The sequence below is a fragment of the Heteronotia binoei genome, chromosome 17, assembly GCF_032191835.1.
Source record: "Heteronotia binoei isolate CCM8104 ecotype False Entrance Well chromosome 17, APGP_CSIRO_Hbin_v1, whole genome shotgun sequence".
Taxonomy (NCBI): domain Eukaryota; kingdom Metazoa; phylum Chordata; class Lepidosauria; order Squamata; family Gekkonidae; genus Heteronotia; species Heteronotia binoei.
Window position 1 is genome coordinate 8,701,524 of NC_083239.1, and position 22,227 is coordinate 8,723,750.

Sequence of the window (22,227 nt, forward strand, 5' to 3'; positions counted from 1 at the left end):
CAGAAAGATCATAGGATCCTGTAAAAATTCTGTTTATTGGGTTTTTTTTTTAAAAAAAGCACAATCACCTCTTTCATTGCAAGCATTTTCCTTGGGGAAACTAACATTCATAGATTTGCATGAAATGGTCAGCATACAGCCAGCTTTCAACAGCAATGAAAATGTGTATTGGACCCATACCGCTTGAGTGAGTTGCGTTGGAGAGCAGAGTAGTGCTTTGTTCTGACGTGATCCCCTCCGATCATGTGCATATATGTTGGACAAAATATTTACTTTTTCCCTTCAGTCATGATTCTCCCCCTCTTAAAAACTTGAAGCTGGGTATCTTGTAGACCCATTACTTTTCACCAATTGTGAAGAATTTTTTTTGTGTGTGCTTTAGAATTAATGGGTAACATTTTTATGCTGTGTTGCTTTGAGTTCACGACTCCCCCTGTAACATCTGAGTTCTTCAAGTTGACTAGCCTGTGTCTCCTAAAGCATCAGCAAAACAGGATATATTGACAGATTATGGATAATGGTGTTGTGGGATGTATCAGGAGCTTTCTCTAGCTCCCATGCTGTTTTGTGAACTTTTCCTCTGTGCTACAGTGTTCTAGGAAGGGAGCTTGGGTGGAAATGCATTTGAGCATATGCAGTGGGCTGCAGTGATATTTTTGAAAGGATGGACTGAATCTTAGAGCATATGTAAGCATAGAGAGCCAGTTTGGTGTAGTGGTTAAATGTGCGGACTCTTATCTGGGAGAACCGGGTTTGATTCCCCACTCCTCCACTTGTACCTGCTAGCATGGCCTTGGGTCAGCCACAGCCCTGGTAGAGGTTGTCCTTGAAAGGGCAGCTGCTGGTGAGAGCCCTCTCCAGCCCCACCCACCTCACAGGGTGTCTGTTGTGGGGGAGGAAGGGAAAGGAGATTGTGAGCCGCTCTGAGACTCTTCGGAGTGGAGGGTGGGATATAAATCCAATATCATCATCATGTAGAACATTGCATGTCGTTCTGGTTAGCCCATCACAACAGGGACACTGTATAGTATTAAAAAACAAACTGGAGTTGCCATGGCTTGCTTTACAGAATGCCTCCTGCAGGATCAAGAGATTAGAAGCATGTTTTTTTTATCTTAAAGAGCACTACTGGTTCTATATAACAGAAGGACATGCAAGGAAGAACTTATTAAAAGAACTAGGGGTGGGCAGAATCTAATAGAATGTTTAAATTCATGGGGTGTCATGTTGACATTGTAAAAGTCAGTGTGTAATCATTGCAGATTGGCAGGCTGATGGCAGATGGGACCATTTGGAAATCTGTATAATACTTCCTTAATATTAGGATGTCTCTAGGCCTCTTTTACTGTAAAAATGTCAGAGGTGGCTGAGGGAAGACCAGCCAAATTCACAAAGATGGGAACTAAGAAACAGATTTGTTTGTTCTGTGGTATAGAGTAAATATTGCTAAAGAGAGGCTGTTATAAACCTTAAACAACCTCAGGGGGTTTCTTAAGTTTATCTTAAGCAGTTTCTTGGACCCTGATTTACAAGATCAAGTCAATTTGTGATTTTAACATTTTGTCACTTCAGGTTATAAGAAGAGTATTTTTCGATCCAAGTCACTATGGAAATGGTTCTTTCAAAGGATTTATTTCCTTTTTATTCTTAATAAAATTTGACAAGTGGGAGGAGGTTAGAGCAACTGGACAGTGGGTGCTCTGTCTCTTGCTAACTGGGACTTCATACATGGCATTACAAGGAGCTTTAGGGGGTCTTGCAAAGATGACCAGGGGGAAATGTAGTAGCGACTTGTACCTTGCAGCGCTTGCTGTAGCTTTTTTGGTTGACAGCATCGCAAGCTACATGCTTAAATCCTTCAGGAACAAAATAAAAACCCACAAGCCTGCCAAATGTAACCCTTGGATTTAAGCAGTTGCGTTTCCATGCATGCCGACACGTCTCAGCAAAAGTGCATTCTCTCAAATACTAAATATTTACATGAACAGGAAATTTAATATTTTAGAAGGTAATAAACTCCTGCACTGAGGAGAATATTTGAATAGTGGCCTCCTTATTTATCTTCTGCTTCTGATGCACTTCTCTGTATTTCCTGTAGGATCTGTCTGGTTCAATAGATGATCTGCCCATGGGTACAGAAGGAGCGCTGAGTCCTGGCGTCAGCACATCAGGGATTTCCAGCAGTCAGGGAGAGCAGAGCAACCCAGCTCAGTCTCCTTTCTCTCCGCATACCTCTCCTCACTTGCCGGGCATCAGAGGACCTTCACCGTCACCTGTTGGGTCTCCTGCTAGTGTTGCTCAGTCACGCTCTGGCCCGCTCTCCCCTGCTGCAGTGCCAGGTTCAAATTTCTTTTAAAAGATATTTTCTGTGGCTTTTTCCTCTCCTTAGTTCAAACCAGCCTCTTCTTTCAGGAAGTCAGGAAATATTGGGATGGTACATCAAACAGAAGCGAGAAATGCTTTCAGATACTTTTAAAAAACTTAGTGGAATATAATTGGAAAAATACCTCCAGGGTCATCTAGTCCAACCACCTGTACAGTGCAGGACATTCACAAATACCTCCCCCCCCACACCTCAGTGACCCCTTCTCCATGCCCAGAAGATGCCCCTCCCCCAACCCCCCCCCCAAAAAAAAAAATAATAATCAAGGATCCCTGGCCAAACAGGCCTGGAGAAAATTGCTTCCTGGTCCCAAAATGGAGAAAATTGCTTCTTGGTCCCAAAATGGTGATCAGCATTTCCCTGGGCTTGTAAGAAAGGGCCATGAGAATTAAGCACTGGTGCAACCCTTCCTGCCTTCCTTCTCAAGATCTGCCTAAGTTCACAGAATCAGCATTGCTATTATATGGCTATCTAGCCTCTTTTTAAAAACCTCCAAAGAAGGAGAGCCCAACACTTCCCGAGGAAGCCTGTTCCCCTGAGGAACGGTTCTGACTGTCAGGAAGTTCTTTCTAATGTTTAGCTGAAAACTCTTTTTGATTTAGTTTCAACTCAGTGATTCTGGTCAGACCTTTTGGGACAACAGGAAACAACTCTGCACCACTTCTTGCATGGCCTAAGACAAGTTAATAGGTAGCATCCTACCACGCTGTGTGTGAAAGGTTCCATTGATTCCTCTTTGCTCTCTTCTTTGCTGTACCTTTTTCTGACACCTGGAGGGAGCATTTTTGGAGGCACGCACATGGACGATCAGATGTGTAGGTTTGGGAGTACTGGAGTATGGAGAGACAAAAGGAGTTTATTTGACTTTTCTATTCCACAAGTGTGATTTCACGGGGGGTGGGGCAGTTTTACCCCCTGGCCCCTCCTTTTTCCAGTTTACCAATCCTCTCTATAGATCCCATGATCCTGGCAATGATCTTTCCAGGTGTCAGAGGGAGCTGCTGTGATTTTTCAATTCTCGATCTTCCTTAGTAGTGGGGCCCATCATTCTCCTCTCTTATTTTATTCTCACAACATCCCTGTGACGTAGAATTGGCTGAAAGTTTGTGATTGGCCCAAGCTCACTCAGCAAACTTCCTTGGTAGAGTGGAGGTTTAAGTCTAGGTCTTCTAGGTACTAATCCAACACTCATCACTATACCATGCTGACTGTCACAGTTGATGAAGGGAGATGTGCAAAAATTATGTACCTTCCACGCACAGATGGTAGGATACTGCCCACTGTCTTTCAACCTTGTCACCCTGTGATTTGCTTTTGTTTTTTGTAAAGGGGAACCAATAACAACTTCCCCACACTGTGCTACATGGCTCTGTGAAACCTTTCTTATCCTCAGCCTTGGGGATAAATTTTGATATAGATCAAAATTCTAGATACAAATCAAAATTAGAGTGTTTACCTTATACAGTTTTACTTCAGTAGGTTTTTATTTGAGTTTTTTAGCACAGGGATTATAGTGTAATATAAGATTATTTATGTGGAAAGTGTATTCTTATGGCAGAGTCTTTTCTCTCTTGTGATGTAGGCAACCAGATGCCATCTCGACCGCCCAGTGGCCAATCTGACAGCATCTTGCATCCTTCCATGAACCAGTCAACCATAGCCCCAGATAGAGGTGTGTGTGCCATGAAGGTTATGCCATTTCGTATGACTTTTAAAATATAAGTATATTTAAGCAAAAAAGACCAAAGCACTGTGATGTTACCAGAGTTGGGCATAGGCTTTGTACAGTTCTCTTGCATGTAAAACACAGAATTTGAAATTAGGGTAATGCTTAATGTGGAATGTGCTCTCTGAAAACACATCTTGTGTGATATTTGGGAAGGACACTATCCTTATGTGGGGACAGCTTCCACCTTTCTCCAGATTACAGCAGATAACAGATTTCAGTTTTCTTCCAGCAAATATTTGCTTGCCTTTAGAGAATACTCTCAGACTTTTGCTAAGAGGGATGGGCTTGAAGATACCTAGGAGTTAACTCAAGGTTACTTTTTCCTATGGCAGCCCCAGAGCAAAGCCTACAATTTGAGTCCAAGCCGTTCCTGTCGACTTGCCATTTAGATTCTCATGGGGTATTAGGCAAAGTGTTTTATATGAACAAGAATGCGTGAAATGTTTTAGAAGGGTGCACCTTTACGTTGGTTGATGCATTCCAGATAGTTCTTTAAAAAGCTGCTCTTTGGAAAACATGGGAGAGCTCTAGTTTTCTATCTGTACTATGGGAAAGCGATCGAGAGGGAGCTAATTTATTTCTTGCCTCCGTTGTGTTCAATGGATGCCGGGGTGTGGTACTGAGCATAAAGCAATTTTGATAGCAGCAGCAGAAATGCAGTTGTGCCATGCCACATATGAACATATGAAGCTGCCTTATACTGAATCAGACCCTTGGTCCATCAAAGTCAGTATTGTCTGCTCAGACTGGCAGCGGCTCTCCAGGGTCTCAAGCTGAGGTTTTTCACACCTAATTGCCTGGACCCTTTTTCAGTGGAGATGCTGGGGATTGAACCTGGGGCCTTCTACTTCCCAAGCAGATGCTCTACCACTGAGCCACCGTCCCTCCCCAAACATATGAACATATGAAGCTGCCATATACTGAATCAGACCCTTGGTCCATCAAAGTCAGTATTGTCTTCTCAGACTGGCAGCGGCTCTCCAGGGTCTCAAGCTGAGGTTTTTCACACCTATTTGCCTGGACCCTTTTTTGGAGATGCCGGGGATTGAACCTGGGACCTTCTGCTTTCCAAGCAGATGCTCTACCACTGAGCCACCGTCCCCTCAGTTCTATGAGTTTAAGTGTAAGCAGCAAATGGCCCTATTAGAATTTTATCATTAAAGAAGTTGTGTTGAAAACTTTCACTAAGAACGTCATTGAGACATTTATGTAGAACTTCAAGCATTTGGAGCGCTCCCTCTGTGTGTATTCCCTCTGTGTATGATACAGACATCATTTTTGTACAGCTTTTATAATAGTACCATTTAAAATTATTATTCCATTAGGTTACATACAGAGGAATCCACAGATGCCCCAGTATAATTCCCCTCAGCCTGGGTCCGCCTTATCGCCACGTCAGTCTTCTGGAGGACAGATGCATGCTGGGATGGGACCTTATCAACAAAATTCCATGGGCAGTTATGGACCTCAGGGAGGTCAATATGGGCCACAAGGTGAGGGTATTAAGCTTTTGTTATTAATATGTGTGAGCAGCCAACATACCTTACACCTGTAGTTGGGGGGGGAAGCATCTGTGCACACAAGAATGTGAATGTGATCTGGAAGGTGTACACTTTCCTGTTTTGCCCATGTGTAAGGCTTAAACAGAGGGAATGAGGAGAGGCACACAGATTCTGAGCCTGAGATCTGGTGAAGCTGGGCTTAATTTAAAATAAATGTGTGGCAAAGATTTAAAAATGAGGAAGCGTGTGTTGAAAGGAACCAGAGGTGATAAGCAGGGGTTTCTGTGCCCCTCAGAATGTTGTATGCCTCTTTGGATAGGTAGTTTTCAGTTTTGATCTCAGCCTTGCTTACCTAGCCACCGTGGTAAGAACTTCTGTGATTAGCAGTGGTCTTCTAGATTGCTAAAGCTTTGTTATTTAGAGTAGTCCCTCACAACTGTAACGGTCTGTTCAATCATGATGAAATGATGCAACTTAATTTTGGTACTTCTTTGTGGGATGATGTTACCTATCTAAGCTGCAGTGAGACTTGAGCCAGCATAGATATCATTAACATTATGACTTTTATTGGAAGGGAGGCAAAAATTCTCCCTTATCTCCTTTGTGTCTGGTAACACACGGGACTTCTAATGCATGTGTTGCCAGAACGTCCTTCCATCTTGCTGACATCTTGCCCCTTTTTCCTCTGTAGGTGGCTATCCCAGGCAGCCAAACTACAATGCTATGCCCAATGCAAATTATCCCAGTCCAGGAATGGGGGGAAGCATGAACCCAATGGGAGCAGGGAGCCAGATCCATGGTCAGACTGGTGTCCCTCCTTATCCTGGGCTTCCTCCAGGAAGAATGAGCCACGCTGCCATGGGGAACAGGCCCTATGGACCCAACATGGCAAACATGCCTCCCCAGGTAGGGACTGGAATGTGTCCTCCTCCAGGTGGCATGAACCCAAAAGCACAACAAGCTGCCGCCGCCGCCGCTATGCATGCTGCTGCCACCAACTCAATCCAGAATAGGTAAGCATACTGTTTTGTATGCAGTTTCTAGATTATTATCAGGTTTTCCTCCCCACTCTAAAACACGACTTGTCTATGGTTTAGTCTCTTTTAAAACTTGCGGTTCTTGAAGTGTGTCGTACCAAACGTCACAAAGTTCTGAATAAAACTTTGAAATTTGAAGTAAGAAATATGAAAGGGTTAGTCAGCCTCATTGTCACCTAGGATATGAAAAAGAGAACAGGAAGATGGTCTTTAAGATCCCAGCATGCAGGAATATTTCAGGTTTTGAGGCTAGTGAGTATTCAGCACTTCCCTTTATCACGAGGACTAGTGGAGTTGCATACTATGGTCTTGAATAATGTGGGGCAAGGCAGATGGAGGAAATGTTGGCCCTTCCTGTCCGTTGATCTCTCAGGGTATCTTGCTAAGTAATTCTTAGCATCTGCTATTTGGAGAGCTTTTGGCTCATTTGTTTGGGTTGGAGAGGTTTGTCGGATGCCCTTTTCTGTTCTCTGCCCTGTTAAAACTTGCATGAGATCATTCTCTCTACCCCAGCCCAGCTGACAGATTTTATCTGGAACAGCCAGTGAAATGTGTGTTGTTCTCATTGCTTTACCTGTCTGCTGTGGAGTGAGCAGGGAGGTTTGTTTTCAGTAGTAGCTTTTACTACATTGTGAGCAGGGAGGTTTGTTTTCAGTAGTAGCTTTTACTACATTCTGGATTACTATAACACACACTGTGTGCTGGACTGCCCTTGAAGGCAGGCCGTTACCTGGGAACTACAGGTAGTTCAGAATGCAGCAGCCCTTTTAATTGTCAAGGGATAGCTGGTGAGAACACATCTTACCTATTTTAAAACAGGTGGTTGCCAGTTTGTTTTTGAATTCAAGTGAAGGCATTGATTGTAACTGTTAAAGCCTTTCATGCTAGATCTAAAAGACCATCTTTCCTCCGTATGTCTCCATGTGCCAGCTGTGGTCTTCAGCTTGCCATTTATGGGCTATTCCCCCCCCCCCCCCATTTATCTGGTATCTTCCAGAGCCTGCGCTGTTTGATTGTAACTCTCACCCTATGGAATGGACTCCTTGGAGTTTGGGGAGTACCACTGAAGTTTTTAGGGGATGCTACACAGCCATTTTACTTGTAAGATTGTTAATGGGGTATAGTACAGACACTGAGAGACACAGGTTGTATGCTTTTAAAATCTGGAATTATAAACTGCCTTTACCTACAAAAGAAATGCTGTTTATAAATGTTCAAATTAATGCATAATGCTGAAAAAGCTATTTACACAGTATAGGGAGACTTGGAGGAAAAAGGGTTGTGCTAGTGGGCTATTGAAATGTGAATTCTCTTGACTGGCTTTCTGCAATAGGTCTGACTTTCCCCAACTCCATGTAGTGGGACAGCAGGTCAGAAGTACAATAAACGTTGTCTTTGAAGAAGGATATTCCTTCTAGTCTTAACAGTCTTTGCAGGGAGTTATAATCCGGGCGGGGTACTTATCAGGAAATTCTATCCAGAGGGAAAAATCCCAAGAATTGCTTTAGCAGTGTACACAGTCTGGTTTTTGATATTGCTAATGGTCCTGTTGTTCTTAGGCCATCTGGTTACCCCAATATAAGCCAAGGTGGAATGATGGGCACTGGACCTCCGTATGGCCAAGGAATCAACAGCATGGCTGGCATGCTAAATCCCCAAGGGCCGCCATATACAATGGGTGGAAACATGGCCAACAATTCTGCAGGTAAGTCCCAACCACCTCCGCTAGGCTGCTTGGTTTCCATAACTTATATTGGAAAACCTTCTAATATCTGTGGTTTTGATTCTTCAAGGGATGGCTGCAAGCCCTGAGATGATGGGACTTGGTGACGTCAAGCTTACACCTGCAGCTAAAATGAACAATAAAGCAGATGGGACACCAAAAGCTGAATCTAAGTCAAAGGTAAAAGGAAAAAGTGGGAAGTAATTGTTATTCTTTAAATGGTCAACTCGAATTTCTCAGTATATTGTATTATTTGTTTTGTCTGGTTGGGTTGTTCAGTAAGTGGCTTGTTTTCTTATTACTTATTCTCTACTCTTTCTCCCGCATTTATACTGAAAATGCCACTGCCTTGTAAAGAGAGCTGTACCATCAACATTGCGCAATTCCAAGGCAGCTTTCTTGTTTGAGCAGATTCAGAGCATAGTTAAACTCTTTTTTGTAGTGGGATATGATGCTTTGATACAAGGTCTGCTTTGGTTCACATTCACACCGTGCCTATTTTCATTGTACATCTGGCTTCGTATTTGCCACTGATAAATCAGGGCCTCAAGGGCATGTGGTGTTGGATGGATTCCCAAACCTTTTTGCTATGATTTGTGTTTTTTCCCCCTGCAAAACCCTTGAGAGGATTGAGATGCACGCGACAGTGAAGTGTCTTAAGCTTTCATCGTAGGTGTCTTGTGTCTCACCCATATGCTTAACTTGTGACCAGCTTGCAGCAGTATGCAAGAATGACTTTCCCGTAATGGAAGTCAGCTTTAAGTCTTCCTCTTTAGGGCAGAGCCTGTAGTAAATAACAAGAGCTACTGCTCGTGTTTCAGATCCTGAATGAGAAATGGTCGTGCTAGACTCTTGTTTTAAGTCATGGAGCCCTAAGAACTTCATGCATCTTTTAGAGTGTTGAATTCTCGCTTTCTCCATGTGGAGGAGGATTTCATTGAGAGGGTTACACCTCTTCCTTGCTCTGCAGGCAGGAGCTTATGAAAATTATGTGCAAGGAGTTCCAGATGTGGTTGGAGGCAGGCTCTAGTCTGTTCCCTCCTTTCTCTGGCAAGGACCCCACTTGCGGGGTTTGCTTCTTTCTTAAGTCTCTGGTCTTTTAAAAAAAATAAAATCAATTTTTTGGGGGGAGGGGGGGCGGCGGGGAGAGTTGTGTTGGCGTGCATGCCTGCAGCAAGTCCTTAGTGCTTATGAGTTAACAAGAGATTGTATGTCCCTCAATGTAAACCTTTTGGGATACATACATCATTTTATTTGTATCCCGCCCTCCCTGCCGAAGCAGGCCCAGGGCGGCTAACAGCATTAAAGGATGTGCCTTATTTGCTGCCATGTTCTACTGAGTCCCAAGTTTATGATGTTGCATCACAGAACATAACATAGGATTAAAGAAGGGACTGTTACGGACATGACTTCCTATCCCGATTGCTTGGGATTCCTGCTTAATTTAACTCTATAGATTTGTCGATGATGCCACTATAATGCTTAATTGTTGCTAAAGGTAAGATGAGGGTATTTGCTCTGGCTAGGGGAGGAAGCATTTGTCATGCACAGGCTTAAGACTATACCTGTTCCAGCCCAAAGAGATGCGACCCAGGACAAAGCTTGCAGTACAGAACGGATGTGTTATGCGACATGAGGACACCTCAGCATGCTGTGTGCACGTGTGTGCTGCACTTGGCTGACAGACTTTTCAGTCCTTTTGCTTCATTTCGTTATTCTTGAGTAGAGATGTATTTTTGCCAAGGACTGTTACCAACTCTCTAGTCTTAATTTGATAATGGAATTACGCATTACTTCAGATTTTTCTGACATCTGTAAAGCCTCGACGCTTGGAGATTTGATTGCTTCAGTATTTGACAACAGCAGCAGTGTAGCCGCTGAAGCCGACGAAAGGAATTGTTCATTCCTTTGCCTGGTTTGCTCAAGTAGAGATAACCCGAAAATCCATTGCAGTGCCAGTTTAGAAGTCTTGTTTCAGTGACCAGCATGAGAGAGTTCTGTTTCCGTTTCATCTGTATGTGTTTACTGCATGCTGGATACAACTTTTGAGTTCCGCTACAACAAGAATTTGACTACAGGAAGTTTATTAAATAAAATTGGTCTCTGTCCAAGTGGTCCATGATCTTGCAAAGCATGACTTTACTGTTTTGCTATTCTGCAGCCCACTGAGCCCCTTAAAATAGCATAAGGGACACACTGGGGGTCTGCAGTGAGAGAGTGGAAGATTGGTAGAAATTGAGACTGCATCTTCTGAAGACTTAAGTGCCCTGTGTGGTTGAATACTTGCCAGTGTCTTTAAGGGCAGAAAATAATTCAGGGACTCAGTTGTTTTCCACATGAGAGGCATGCAGGATCTATTCCTTACTGCCTTGAGGGAGACTTCTAGAATAAGATTGCACTGATTGCAAATGCAGTTAATCTGAAGTGAGGAGTCCATGCTGAGAAATTCTACAGACTTATTTCACTCTTCTCAAGCAAGAGAGGTATGTTTTTCAGTGATCATTCTTTCCTTGAGAGAAACCGTCTCCTGTTTCAGAAAGGAAACTTAGTGGTAATGAACTTGGTCTTTCAAAGAACAAATATATCACACATAGAGATTGTGCCGATTGAAACCAGTTCTTATGGAGGGATCTCATCTCAAATATAATCAACAGGATCCAACACGGCAGTAGAAAGGATGTAAGCAATATGTCTGGAATCTTGTAGGGTTCCAGCGTGTGTGTTTCAGTGACAAAAAAAAGTAGAACAATAGAGTGATTTTAATGAAATTTTGTGCTGCCTATAAAATTTATTACTGCTGCTGTGCTCAACAAGGTACCTTCTGCCTTCCCTTATTGGAATCTTGTTTCAGAGATTTCTTTCCTCTGTCCTTCAGACTTCTGTTGTGGGGGAGGAAGGTAAAGGAGATTGTGAGCCGCTCTGAGACTCTTCGGAGTGGAGGGCGGGATATAAATCCAATATCTTCATCTGCCTCACAAGGTGTCTGTTGTTGGGGGGGGGGGGAGGTGAAGGAGATTGTGAGCCGCTCTGAGACTCTTCGGAGTGGAGGGTGGGATATAAATCCAATATCTTCATCTACCTCACAAGGTGTCTGTTGTTGGGGGGGGGGGAAGGTGAAGGAGATTGTGAGCCGCTCTGAGACTCTTCAGAGTGGAGGGCGGGATATAAATCCAATATCTTCATCTACCTCACAAGGTGTCCTGTTGTTGGGGGGGGGAGGTGAAGGAGATTGTGAGCCGCTCTGAGACTCTTCGGAGTGGAGGGCGGGATATAAATCCAATATCTTCATCTACCTCACAAGGTGTCTGTTGTTGGGGGGGGGGGGAGGTGAAGGAGATTGTGAGCCGCTCTGAGACTCTTCGGAGTGGAGGGCGGGATATAAATCCAATATCTTCATCTACCTCACAAGGTGTCTGTTGTTGGGGGGGGGGGGGAAGGTGAAGGAGATTGTGAGCCGCTCTGAGACTCTTCGGAGTGGAGGGTGGGATATAAATCCAATATCTTCATCTACCTCACAAGGTGTCTGTTGTTGGGGGGGGGGAAGGTGAAGGAGATTGTGAGCCGCTCTGAGACTCTTCGGAGTGGAGGGTGGGATATAAATCCAATCTCTTCTTCTTCCTCCTCGTAGCAAGGTACTGGCAAAGCTAAGCAATATTGTTTTATTGATCTCTCCTGAGTTCTTTACTAGGCTAGATAAGGAGTTGGTTTTCATCTCTCTTTCAAGTGAGTGTGATCCCTTTAAACTGGCTTTAGACTTTAATCACCTGGCATGTCTGAAGCTGCAACTCCCAAGTGCTGGAGAATTGTGAAATGATGGAAGGAGACTGATGTGGGAAACAACCTTGTGCCTTGTATGGCTACACTTGGTTTTGAAGCACACACTAAGGCAGCTGTGCTGCCAGCTAGAAAATGATGAACTTCACAATAAAATGGGCATTTCTCCTTACATCAGAGGGTTTATTCAAAGTGCAGAATCTACCAGGAAGAGTGAATACTCTCCAATGTGGATCAAACGGATTTGTCATCCCCTCTCCATAAAGCATTATTCGAAACAATTCTCTTGAGTGATTTTGTTGCTGTGTATTTATTCTGCAGTTTAAGGACAGTTTGCGTAGATACGTATATCAAGTTTTTGAGTCATTCATCTAATAATAGTTGAAGGTATCTCAGTATGAACCTCTGTGGTATTAAGGTACCTAAGAGAGATGCTATCACAATGGACAACTTTTATTTTAAAACTGGGAACGCCAAATAATTGGACCAGTCTAGGAGCTCAGGCTGGTAGAAATGAGACTCCCCGTCCCACACGTGTTAACTCATTACATGGGGAAGGAGGACAGTGTTGCAAAACGAGTCTCATTGATCACAGTTAGGGGACATACGTACAAGATCCATGCAGAACACTTGGCAATTGTGTGGAGTATGGCCAGTGTGCTCATATCTGCTTTCCCTCCATACAGTTGAGCGAGCATGCTGGGGACCGGGGAGCTTGTGCTGGGCTTCCCAGTGATGAAGTTAGTCCTAGTGTCTTCTCCTATTGCCTTCAAGGCAAATGAAGCCCTTGCTAGGTGAAACGCCGCCTCCTTGCCGTAGCTGGTTTGGAGGCAGCAGCTGTGCCAACAGACCATATTGTAAAAAAAGACCTGCATATCCTCAACAGTCAAGTCACATCTTTTAGCTTCTGTTTTCGTTTTTAATGAAACTCGGTGTTTGTACCAGTAAACACTGGTTCTGTTCCTTAGTGTGAGTTTGAAAAGGGTGGAAACATGGTCTTGTGGTTGCATGGTAGCATTCTGTTATCCAGCCGGTCTTGGGAGAAGCATAGCGCATGCAGAATTAGGCGTGGTTTCTTTCTGATGCGCCTTTGACATCCCACATTGATAGTGGTGATATTGGAGTTTATCTTCCTGCCTAACTTCTTCCTTTATGTTGTGAAGAGGTCCTTTTGTTCCCTCATTATTCCCCATACACCAGCATTTATGATTCTCCTTCTCTCCATGTATGATTTTTTTTTTTCACCAGACCCCATCAATCTTCTTCAGGACCCCCAATCTATTGCTTTGTCTCTCTCTGGATACTCATCTGTCCCCTTGCTGTGTTAAAATACAATATAGTTGGCTGTGTTTGGAGAATATGGAGCACCCCCCCCACACACTCACACACACAAAAGTTCCAATACTTGTAAATATAATTAACATTTATTTGCGGCTGCTAGCTTATTGCATCATAACTAGTATTCAGCAAGACATGGATCTGAATGATCATTCTTAATGTTATGGTGCACTTCTTTCAAAGTTCAGTCAGCTTCAGATATAGTCTTCTACAATCTGGAAAGCTGAGTAGCTTGAACATATCTTTTGATGTAGAGGTTTTTTTTAAAAAAAACGGGCATTTTCGCACTGACCTTACGCCAGAGCGACGTCCCTCTTCACCGCGCAGCGTCTGCGCGGATTTCGCACGAATTGCTCCGCAGAACCCGGAAGAGCCGCAAAGTCCCGCGGCTTTTGCGTCGCAAATGTAAACCGCCAAAAACCAGTTTACATTTGCGACGCAAAAGCCGCGGGACTTTGCGGCTCTTCCGGGTACTGCGGAGCAGTTAGTGCGAAATCCGCGCAGATGCTGCGCGGTGAAGAGGGACGTCACTCCGGCGTAAGGTCAGTGCGAAAACGCCCTATTTCTAAATAAGATGCTTAAACCATAGTTATACATTGAAAAGTTGTATGTATAAATATAACACAAACCTGTTTGTAATGATTGTATAACTGATACATGGAGGTTAAGATGTCCTCCCATATTACTGTAGTACCTTTGGACTGAAGCTGGTGTTTATACCAATGTAGGATGATGAAAGTTTTTAATCTCCCACTCCCCTGCTCTTTCTCTGCCTAATGAGATGATCCTGGAAGCATGGTCATTCACAAGTTGCATATGAATGCTTTCATTGCTCTGTGATTCTGTAACATGTTTTTCTTCTGTTGTAGAAGTCCAGCTCCTCTACTACCACAAATGAGAAGATTACTAAGTTATATGAGCTGGGTGGTGAGCCAGAGAGGAAGATGTGGGTAGATCGCTATTTGTCCTTCACTGAAGAGAAAGCAATGGGCATGACCAATCTTCCAGCTGTGGGCCGGAAACCCTGGACCTGTATCGGCTCTACGTCTCAGTAAAGGAGATTGGAGGGCTGACCCAAGTAAGTGACCAGACTTAAATGGGAGATGTGTCTATTCATGCGTATTGTACTGTGGCTCTCTTAAGATGGTACACAACTGTATTAAATTCTGAACTAAAATCTAATGAACAGTACTATATCTTAATTCACATATCCCTGGTAGAAATAAGACATTTTTTAACGTTTCTTGTGTTGAAGAAGAGGGTCATTGCTGTTTGAGAGGTGGTCTAGCAAGATGCCGTTTATTTATATCCCTTCATCCAGCTTGGGGAGATATACCTATTTTTCATGCCTACCTTTTAATGTTATCGTTTGTGCATATTGCTTGTCACGAAGTTGTGATTGCTTGGTATTTACTTATCCCTTAGGATGGACAAATAAATTTCTGAATGTTTTTCTTTCAATACCTTGTTGGAGAAACATTTCTGAATGTATGCTTAAGATTTTCCTTAATTAACCAAAACCTAATCGAGAAGCCGCCATTGGGAATGGAAGACATGACTTGGATTTAAAAGCTGGCCCTTTTCTGGCTTCGTGCAGGTTAACAAAAACAAGAAATGGCGTGAGTTAGCCACCAATTTGAATGTGGGCACTTCTAGCAGTGCAGCTAGCTCATTGAAGAAGCAGTACATCCAGTGTCTCTATGCCTTTGAATGCAAGATTGAGCGAGGTGAAGACCCTCCTCCAGACATCTTTGCAACTGATCCAAAGAAGTCACAGCCCAAAATACAACCTCCATCTCCAGGTGAGTAGACTTTTGAAGCCTGGTGTGTAGTCAGCCTTCCCTGTGTTATGTCAGCATCTAGTAGCCTATACAGCCCCTTTGAATAGATGACAGCTGATCAGCAAGACTTGTATTCTTGCCATAAAGTAGTGTACCAGCTTGAAAGTAGTTTGAAAGTGTCCCTACATAATCTGTCTTTTCATTCTGCAAACTATGGATAGGACCTGGAGGCAGCCTCTGCCAGCTCCTGATAAAGCAGGACTATCAGGGGAGAAGGGAGATTAATAATGTGCTAGGCTGACAGGTAGGCAGTCAAATATGAAACAAGGTAACAGGATATTTTGTTGGTTTTTCTTTCCATGGTCAGTTTTTGGCATCTCTCTATATGCTGACTACTTTTTCTTTTTAAGACCAGGAATATAATGTTTACTGGTCTGGAATAATGGGGTTTATGGTAGATTTAATGCTGGTTTATGCCAGGTTCTTTGTGGCTCTTTTGTTTGAAATAAAATTTCTGATCTGACCAAGATTACGAAGAACAGAGCTGGTTTCAACCTCTATAAGGCATCCCTTATGTAGAGACGTGGCATTCAGCGGTCGCATCTAAGCTCCAGTTTGCTGCACCAAGGAGAAACACTGTTCCCTTCTACATGTGAGCGCTCGTTGCTCTTCCTTGCCAGAGTAGGGAAACCAACTTCCAGTTGGCTCCCTACAACCTTGGATTCTAAACTAGGATTCAGTTGTGCTTTAGAATCCTAATCCAGGCACTTCCATTCAGATGTCACGGCCAAGAAGAGTTTTTTGTTTGTTTGGGAGTGGGGTTGGTTGTTTGTTTTTCCTCTTTGTGGAAGAAGAAAGGGAGCGGGGAGGTCATGGCATAAGCTCGGTTTGTGTCTGTTGTGACAACTTTTGAGTTATACTGTGGCTTAGCACACTATGTGAATGCAGATAAACAAAATGCAACCCTTTTACTAAATGTCAAGCCTCGCGCCTTAAATTTGATGTCCCCTGGTACAGGCGTACCTACCTAGTTCTGTCCTTTCTAACAGGGTGGAGTTGTGGCAGCTATCAAAGAGGGCAAAGTTAATTGGAGTTAGTAGGTGGATTTGCATCAGAAGTACTGTGTGTGCAGAACATGGCTGTTCTTCCGGGAAGGAGAATAGGAAGAGTCCTCACCTGTTGGACAAGTATAAACTCCTTCTGTATTATGTATGTGCTTCAGCAGTCCAGGTGTCTTGTTGCTGGAAGAACTTTTAAGCTGTGAGAAGTACAATTTTCAAATCAGTGCTTGTTGCTAATTGACGTCCACTTTTTTGTGATAGAATACTCTTCTTTAGGTGAAATTGGGGCGTTTCTGTTAGAACGAAAATGCTGTACAGCAGCATTTCTTTAGTGTTTGCATTCCAGAAAGAGTTAGTTAACTCTTGTGTCGCTAGACTTTCTCAGTCTTTTGAAATCCTACATTCTTTATAGTGCATGAAAAAGCCAGACCTTGTGGTAGTCACACATTTTTTTTTGCATTGCTATATGTCTTCCTCTTGAGGAGTGTCTTCCACTGACCCAGCTGCTTTAACTCTGGGTTTCAGATTTGTGCAAATGGGCACTTCTTTCCTCTTGTGGCCATGAAATGGCAAAGCGTTGAAGACTTGTGATAAGGCAACCGCTATATGGTGTGAAGCACAATATGAAATATTGTGTTTAGCAACAGCATTATGCAGAAAAACTGGCATAAGAAGAAATATTCAGGGGTCACTTGTGAGAGATGATGGTGGTATCTGATAGAATCCATCAGGTAGCAGAATTCTCTGCCCATGCCCTTTTAGAAGAGGCTTCAAAATTGGGCATCCAACTGAAACCTTCATGTGTTTGTACTTGAACATTGTAACTGACAGTCTATTACTGAATGCAGTGGATGAGATGCAGAAGAGTTTGTCACTATTTGCGAGTAGTGATATGCTTAGAATTGGAAGGGCAAAGTGGTGGGGATTTGGGCTTGAGGTTCAGTAGAGACTGTGTTTGGTATGTCATGTATTCTGCCCCTTCCCATGCATATTCCCAACAGAATCCATTCCATTTTATCTCTGTAACTCCTTTTTGCATTCAAATGATGTCTGCAGTTGTACATCCTGAGTAAATAGAGTTGAGAAGAGGTAGGACAACAATGCCATTTGACCCCTGAAGCTTATGCTACTCTGCTTCCTGTGCAGTAAAATTTACTCTGAAGGGATGTAGAATGTGCAGCGCAGGATCAAAATTGCAAAATCTCTTCCCACCCCCCTTCTGCAAATGAGGCAGCGGTGATATGAGGTAGTTTGCCAGCCAGTTTTAGGCTTTTGGCTCCATGCCACCATTGCTGCCAGAGGCTCCATAAACTGCCTTTTGCTGCTGTGGTCCCAGGCATCTTTCATTTTTGAGTGTTCTGTTTTGCTTTAGATTGATGCAGATTCTGTTGGAAGGCTTAATGTACGCGTGTGGAGATGGCTGCTCTCGATAGGTTCATTGTGATCTCTGCGTGTATGTGGGCAAAAGCTGTGATCGACTGGAAACAGATTCCCTTCCCCTTTGACCCACACGCGGAGCATAGCTTGCATGGAGCGAGACTTGCGTGCTAGGCTTGGGGTGTGTTCCGGAGGCAATAACATGGCTGGTGGGAAAGTCTTGCTTGCAGAGCAGGCTAGGCACTCTAAAGGAGAGGCAGCCACCAAAAGCTTCTTGCTGTTGCATAAAACCACAGTTTGCAAAGCCATGATTCTGCCAGTTTGCCCTCCTTTATAGTACTGCTATGTAAGCTTGCGGGTTAGCCACGGCCTCCTGGACAGCTAATGGCATGAGCTTCCTCCCTCCCGCTTCCCCCTTCCAGTTCCACCCCCCCTCCCTCCGCTGGTGGTTATAAATGAATTGGAACATGTGTCCTGAGAAGTGCAGCCAGTTAGGCTTGAATTCACACTGTATGAAATTGGCACTCCTCCAGCAGTTTGTAAATTTGCGAGTGGGGAGGGCTGGCAGGGCGGGGGGCCCGGAGACGCACAACAAATGGGCAGCCCTGGCAGGGAACGTCTCCAAGCCTCTTCCTGCTGACGTCAGTGTGTTAGAATGCAGCAGAGAGGTTGGCTTGCTGGATTCCCAGGGGGGTGGGAATGGAATGGAGCTTGAAAGGCTAATGAATGGAGGGGAAGGGGTGTGGGGGAGGGGTTATGAATGAAGTGCCCCGCTGGGCTTGCCTCTGCCCTTCCTCCTCCGGAGATGTCATCAGACTGGGAGGGAAGCAGCGGAGGGGAGCCAGGGAGAGGGTGCTAGGAAGGTGGGGCATAAACAAACATGACCTGTAGGTGACCTCTGCAGGATTTTAATGAATAGCTGAAATGACTCATCAGCTTGCAAGGCTCACAGGATGGATATCGGTTGCTGAAGCTGGTCACTGATGGACACCTTAATCAAGAGCTTGGCTCTTCCTTACTTGGAGGGGGAATGTGCAGCCTGAGGGGTGGCACCAAGGCCAGCAGCAACCACTGGTCTCCGTTTGGCCTATGGTAATGTTCAGCAGAGGTTTCTCAAAGGCTTCAGGTCTAAAATGAGCCCCTCGTCCCTGTATGGGGGCAGTTAATCTCTAGTGAAGTGGGAAGGCTGCAATAGGGATAGTATGTACTGTGTGTTTTCAGAGTGGGACTCCGGAGCCCCACTGGTGAGAGGTGCCAGAGTGTTGCCTTTATCCAAAATCTTGAGTCCAGTAGTAACTTGGAAGTTCCATCGAATTTTCCAGGGTGTAAGCTTTTCTGGGTCTGAACTCATTTTGTCAGATAATCTATCAGGTATTGGATCAAGAGAGCTGTGAAACGCCCTGGGAATTTTTGGTAGTCTTTTTAAGGTGCCACTAGACTAAAATGTTGAACATATGAAGCTGCCTTCTACTGAATCAGACCCTCGGTCCATCAAAGTCAGTATTGTCTTCTCAGACTGGCAGCGGCTCTCCAGGGTCTCAAGCTGAGGTTTTTCACACCTACTTGCCTGGACCCTTTTTAGTTGGAGATGCCGGGGATTGAACCTGGGACCTTCTGCTTCCCAAGCAGATGCTCTACCACTGAGCCACCATCCCTTCTACATATGAAGCTGACTTATACTGAATCAGACCCTCGGTCCATCAAAGTCAGTATTGTCTATTCAGACTGGCAGTGGCTCTCCAGGGTCTCAAGCTGAGGTTTTTCACACCTATTTGCCAGGACCCTTTTTTGGAGATGCCAGGGATTGAACCTGGGACCTTCTGCTTCCCAAGCAGATGCTGTACCACTGAGCCACCATCCCTCCCCTGTTATGTTACTACTATGGATTAACACAGCTACCCACCTGAAACTGTTGTATCCAGTTACCCTTCTTAACTTTGCATAGAGAAGGGACCACAGTGGGGCACCATATTTGCCCTTAAAGGGCACTCCTCGGCACATTGCTTCTCTCTAAAATACGTCAGTTTGTGCATAACATAGCACCTTTCAAGTGACTTTGGGGGAACATCTAAAATGTGTGGTCGAATATCGGCAGGCTGATATGAACTATTCTGTCAGATTAAAAACGTCTTGTTAATCCTAAAATGTCACAAGCCTTTTAATGCCCTCCCTGTAGAGAGTTGTAGAATTGCCGTGGGATTTAATCTTTGCTTGCGTGCCTGTTGTATCTGAGTTTGCGGCGCTGGGGTTCTTTGGATTTTTCTGCCTACCATGGAACTGCTGACACTTCTTATCTCCTTGCAGCGGGTTCAGGTTCCATGCAGGGCCCACAGACACCTCAGTCCACCAGTAGCTCTATGGCGGAAGGAGGAGACCTGAAGCCCCCAACTCCTGCATCAACACCACACAGTCAAATGCCCCCTTTGCCAGGCATCAGGTATGGCATGTCCCATTTCTGCTGCTGACCAAAACAATGGCAGCTGTGCCTAGCCGCAGCATCTTGAATTGAGTCTGTTGGTGACTTCATTGATGGGTGATGTTTTTATTTTACTAAAATATTTTCCCCTCCCTTTGTGAAACCAGGAGTAACTCAGTGGGTCTTCAGGATGCCTTTCCTGATGGCAGTGACCCCACTTTCCAGAAGAGGAACTCCATGACTCCAAATCCAGGGTACCAGCCCAGCATGAATACTTCCGACATGATGGGCCGTATGTCCTATGAGCCAAATAAGGATCCATATGGCAGTATGAGAAAAGGTGATGATAGCTTTTGTACTTTTACTATTACACATCCATTAATGCTTGCTGAGTCCTCTAACCCCATGAAAGTGGCAGTTCTAATTGCTTACATAAAGCGATCTTAGTCATCTCCTTCCAAAGCTAAGTGAGACTTTCTCCTTCCTGTTGAGATGTGGGTTGTCTGTTCTGATCATTTTTCTTTCTCCACTTTCAGGAAGTGATCCCTTTATGTCCTCGGGGCAGGGCCCTAACAGTGGCATGGGTGATCCTTATAATCGTGCTGCAGGCCCAGGGATGAGTAACATGGCTTTGGGGCAGAGGCAACATTATCCTTATAGTCCATATGAGAGAGTGAGGTGAGTCCTTATGCCGGTCTGATTCCACACTGCTGAACCAAAGTAAATCTTAATTTATGCATAAAAGTTACTCTTGTTTGCCTGCTTAATTCTGAAGTGTCAATTTGTCCATGATCTGTGTGTGCTGAATTTTTTGGCGGGGAGGGAGGAGATATGCGAAGCCAGGACAGTGTCAAGATGACTGGTCTAAGTGAACAGTCAGCTGGAAGGATTATGTTTGAGGAGTACAACTGGAAGTTGGAATCTGGCCTCTATCCCCTGGATTCAGGAACCTTGCGCAACTGCACCTCTAGATCATCTAGAATCTTCAAGTTAATAAGAACTAGAAAATGGGGTTAAAACTCTTGCAGAAAGATGCTAAATTGTAAATGGGCCTGCAGCAGAAAGAACTTTCTAGTTGGCATGGTGTTTGTTTCTAGTTACTACCTTTATGTGTGTGCCTCTTTCTGTAGGACTGAAGCAGGAATGGGACCTGAAGCCAATTTAGGAAGTGGAACGCCCCAGCCCAACATCATGCCTTCTACTCCTGATTCAGGGATGTACTCTCCCAGCCGTTATCCTCAGCAGCAGCAGCAGCGGTAAGTGCAAACTTGGCTTCTTCCCGCCAGTAATGTCAGTTACATCAACACTACTCCTTCTGGTAACGGATGAATGTTATGGTATTCTGTTCATCTGGGCAGCAAAATAATAGTCTGATCTTTCTACAGACATGATTCCTATGGCAATCAATTTTCCACTCAAGGTACATCCTCTGGAAGCCCCTTTCCGAGCCAACAAACCACCCTGTATCAACCGCAACAGCAGGTGAGCTTCAAAAAGTTTTGAAGTAGTAGAAAATATGATGAGAAATTGAGGAAGGTGTGGGATGTGTCTAGTCTGGAGGAATGGCTCTTTTTAGCAGGTGGTGTGGTTTTATGATTTTGTGGGTGTTGTAGGGGCTTTCCGGACCTTTCAGTTCATGCCTGAATCTTGCAGAAATTTCCTATGAGTGTTCCAGACCTAAGGAACTTATAGGCTTGATCAGGCTTCCGCTGGCTTGACCTGTGCTGTGGATTTTGCAGGAGGAACAAAACACATTGTGCTATATAGAGGATTTTCTGTTGTTCGGGGAGGAAGTTAATATTCTAAAATATTTGCAATTATGAATCTTAAGTTAAATCTTAAATCCAGTGATGTTCCTGTAGGTGTCTCCCCTCTCCAAGCTGATGAAGAACTGGCTTGTACAGACATTGGTCCTCGAGACATTTTGAGGAGGACCACTTCTAAGCAATGTTCCCTCTTAAGCTGCAGAGTCTTGTGAGCAAAAAATTGTACATTGTGAGCTACTGGTGTGGAAGTTGCGAGCTACTGCATAAATTAGTGTGCTCTGGGGGTCATCCTTCCTAGGGTGGCCAGACCGTCCCAGTCACCCGGGAAAGTCCCGGTTCT

The 22,227-nt window shown here is 44.3% G+C and overlaps 1 protein-coding gene across 1 annotated transcript in view; it reads left to right on the forward strand.

The window, feature by feature from the left end:
* ARID1A (AT-rich interaction domain 1A) overlaps positions 1 to 22,227 on the forward strand; it is a 104,416-nt gene that overhangs the window by 73,475 nt on the left and 8,714 nt on the right. Inside the window, 14 exon segments of the mRNA XM_060258372.1 lie at positions 2,099 to 2,339; positions 3,966 to 4,055; positions 5,438 to 5,605; positions 6,306 to 6,627; positions 8,211 to 8,356; positions 8,445 to 8,554; positions 14,356 to 14,509; positions 14,512 to 14,564; positions 15,084 to 15,288; positions 20,010 to 20,142; positions 20,289 to 20,461; positions 20,658 to 20,799; positions 21,252 to 21,377; positions 21,507 to 21,603. Of these exon segments, the coding sequence (XP_060114355.1) occupies positions 2,099 to 2,339; positions 3,966 to 4,055; positions 5,438 to 5,605; positions 6,306 to 6,627; positions 8,211 to 8,356; positions 8,445 to 8,554; positions 14,356 to 14,509; positions 14,512 to 14,564; positions 15,084 to 15,288; positions 20,010 to 20,142; positions 20,289 to 20,461; positions 20,658 to 20,799; positions 21,252 to 21,377; positions 21,507 to 21,603 (2,160 nt within the window).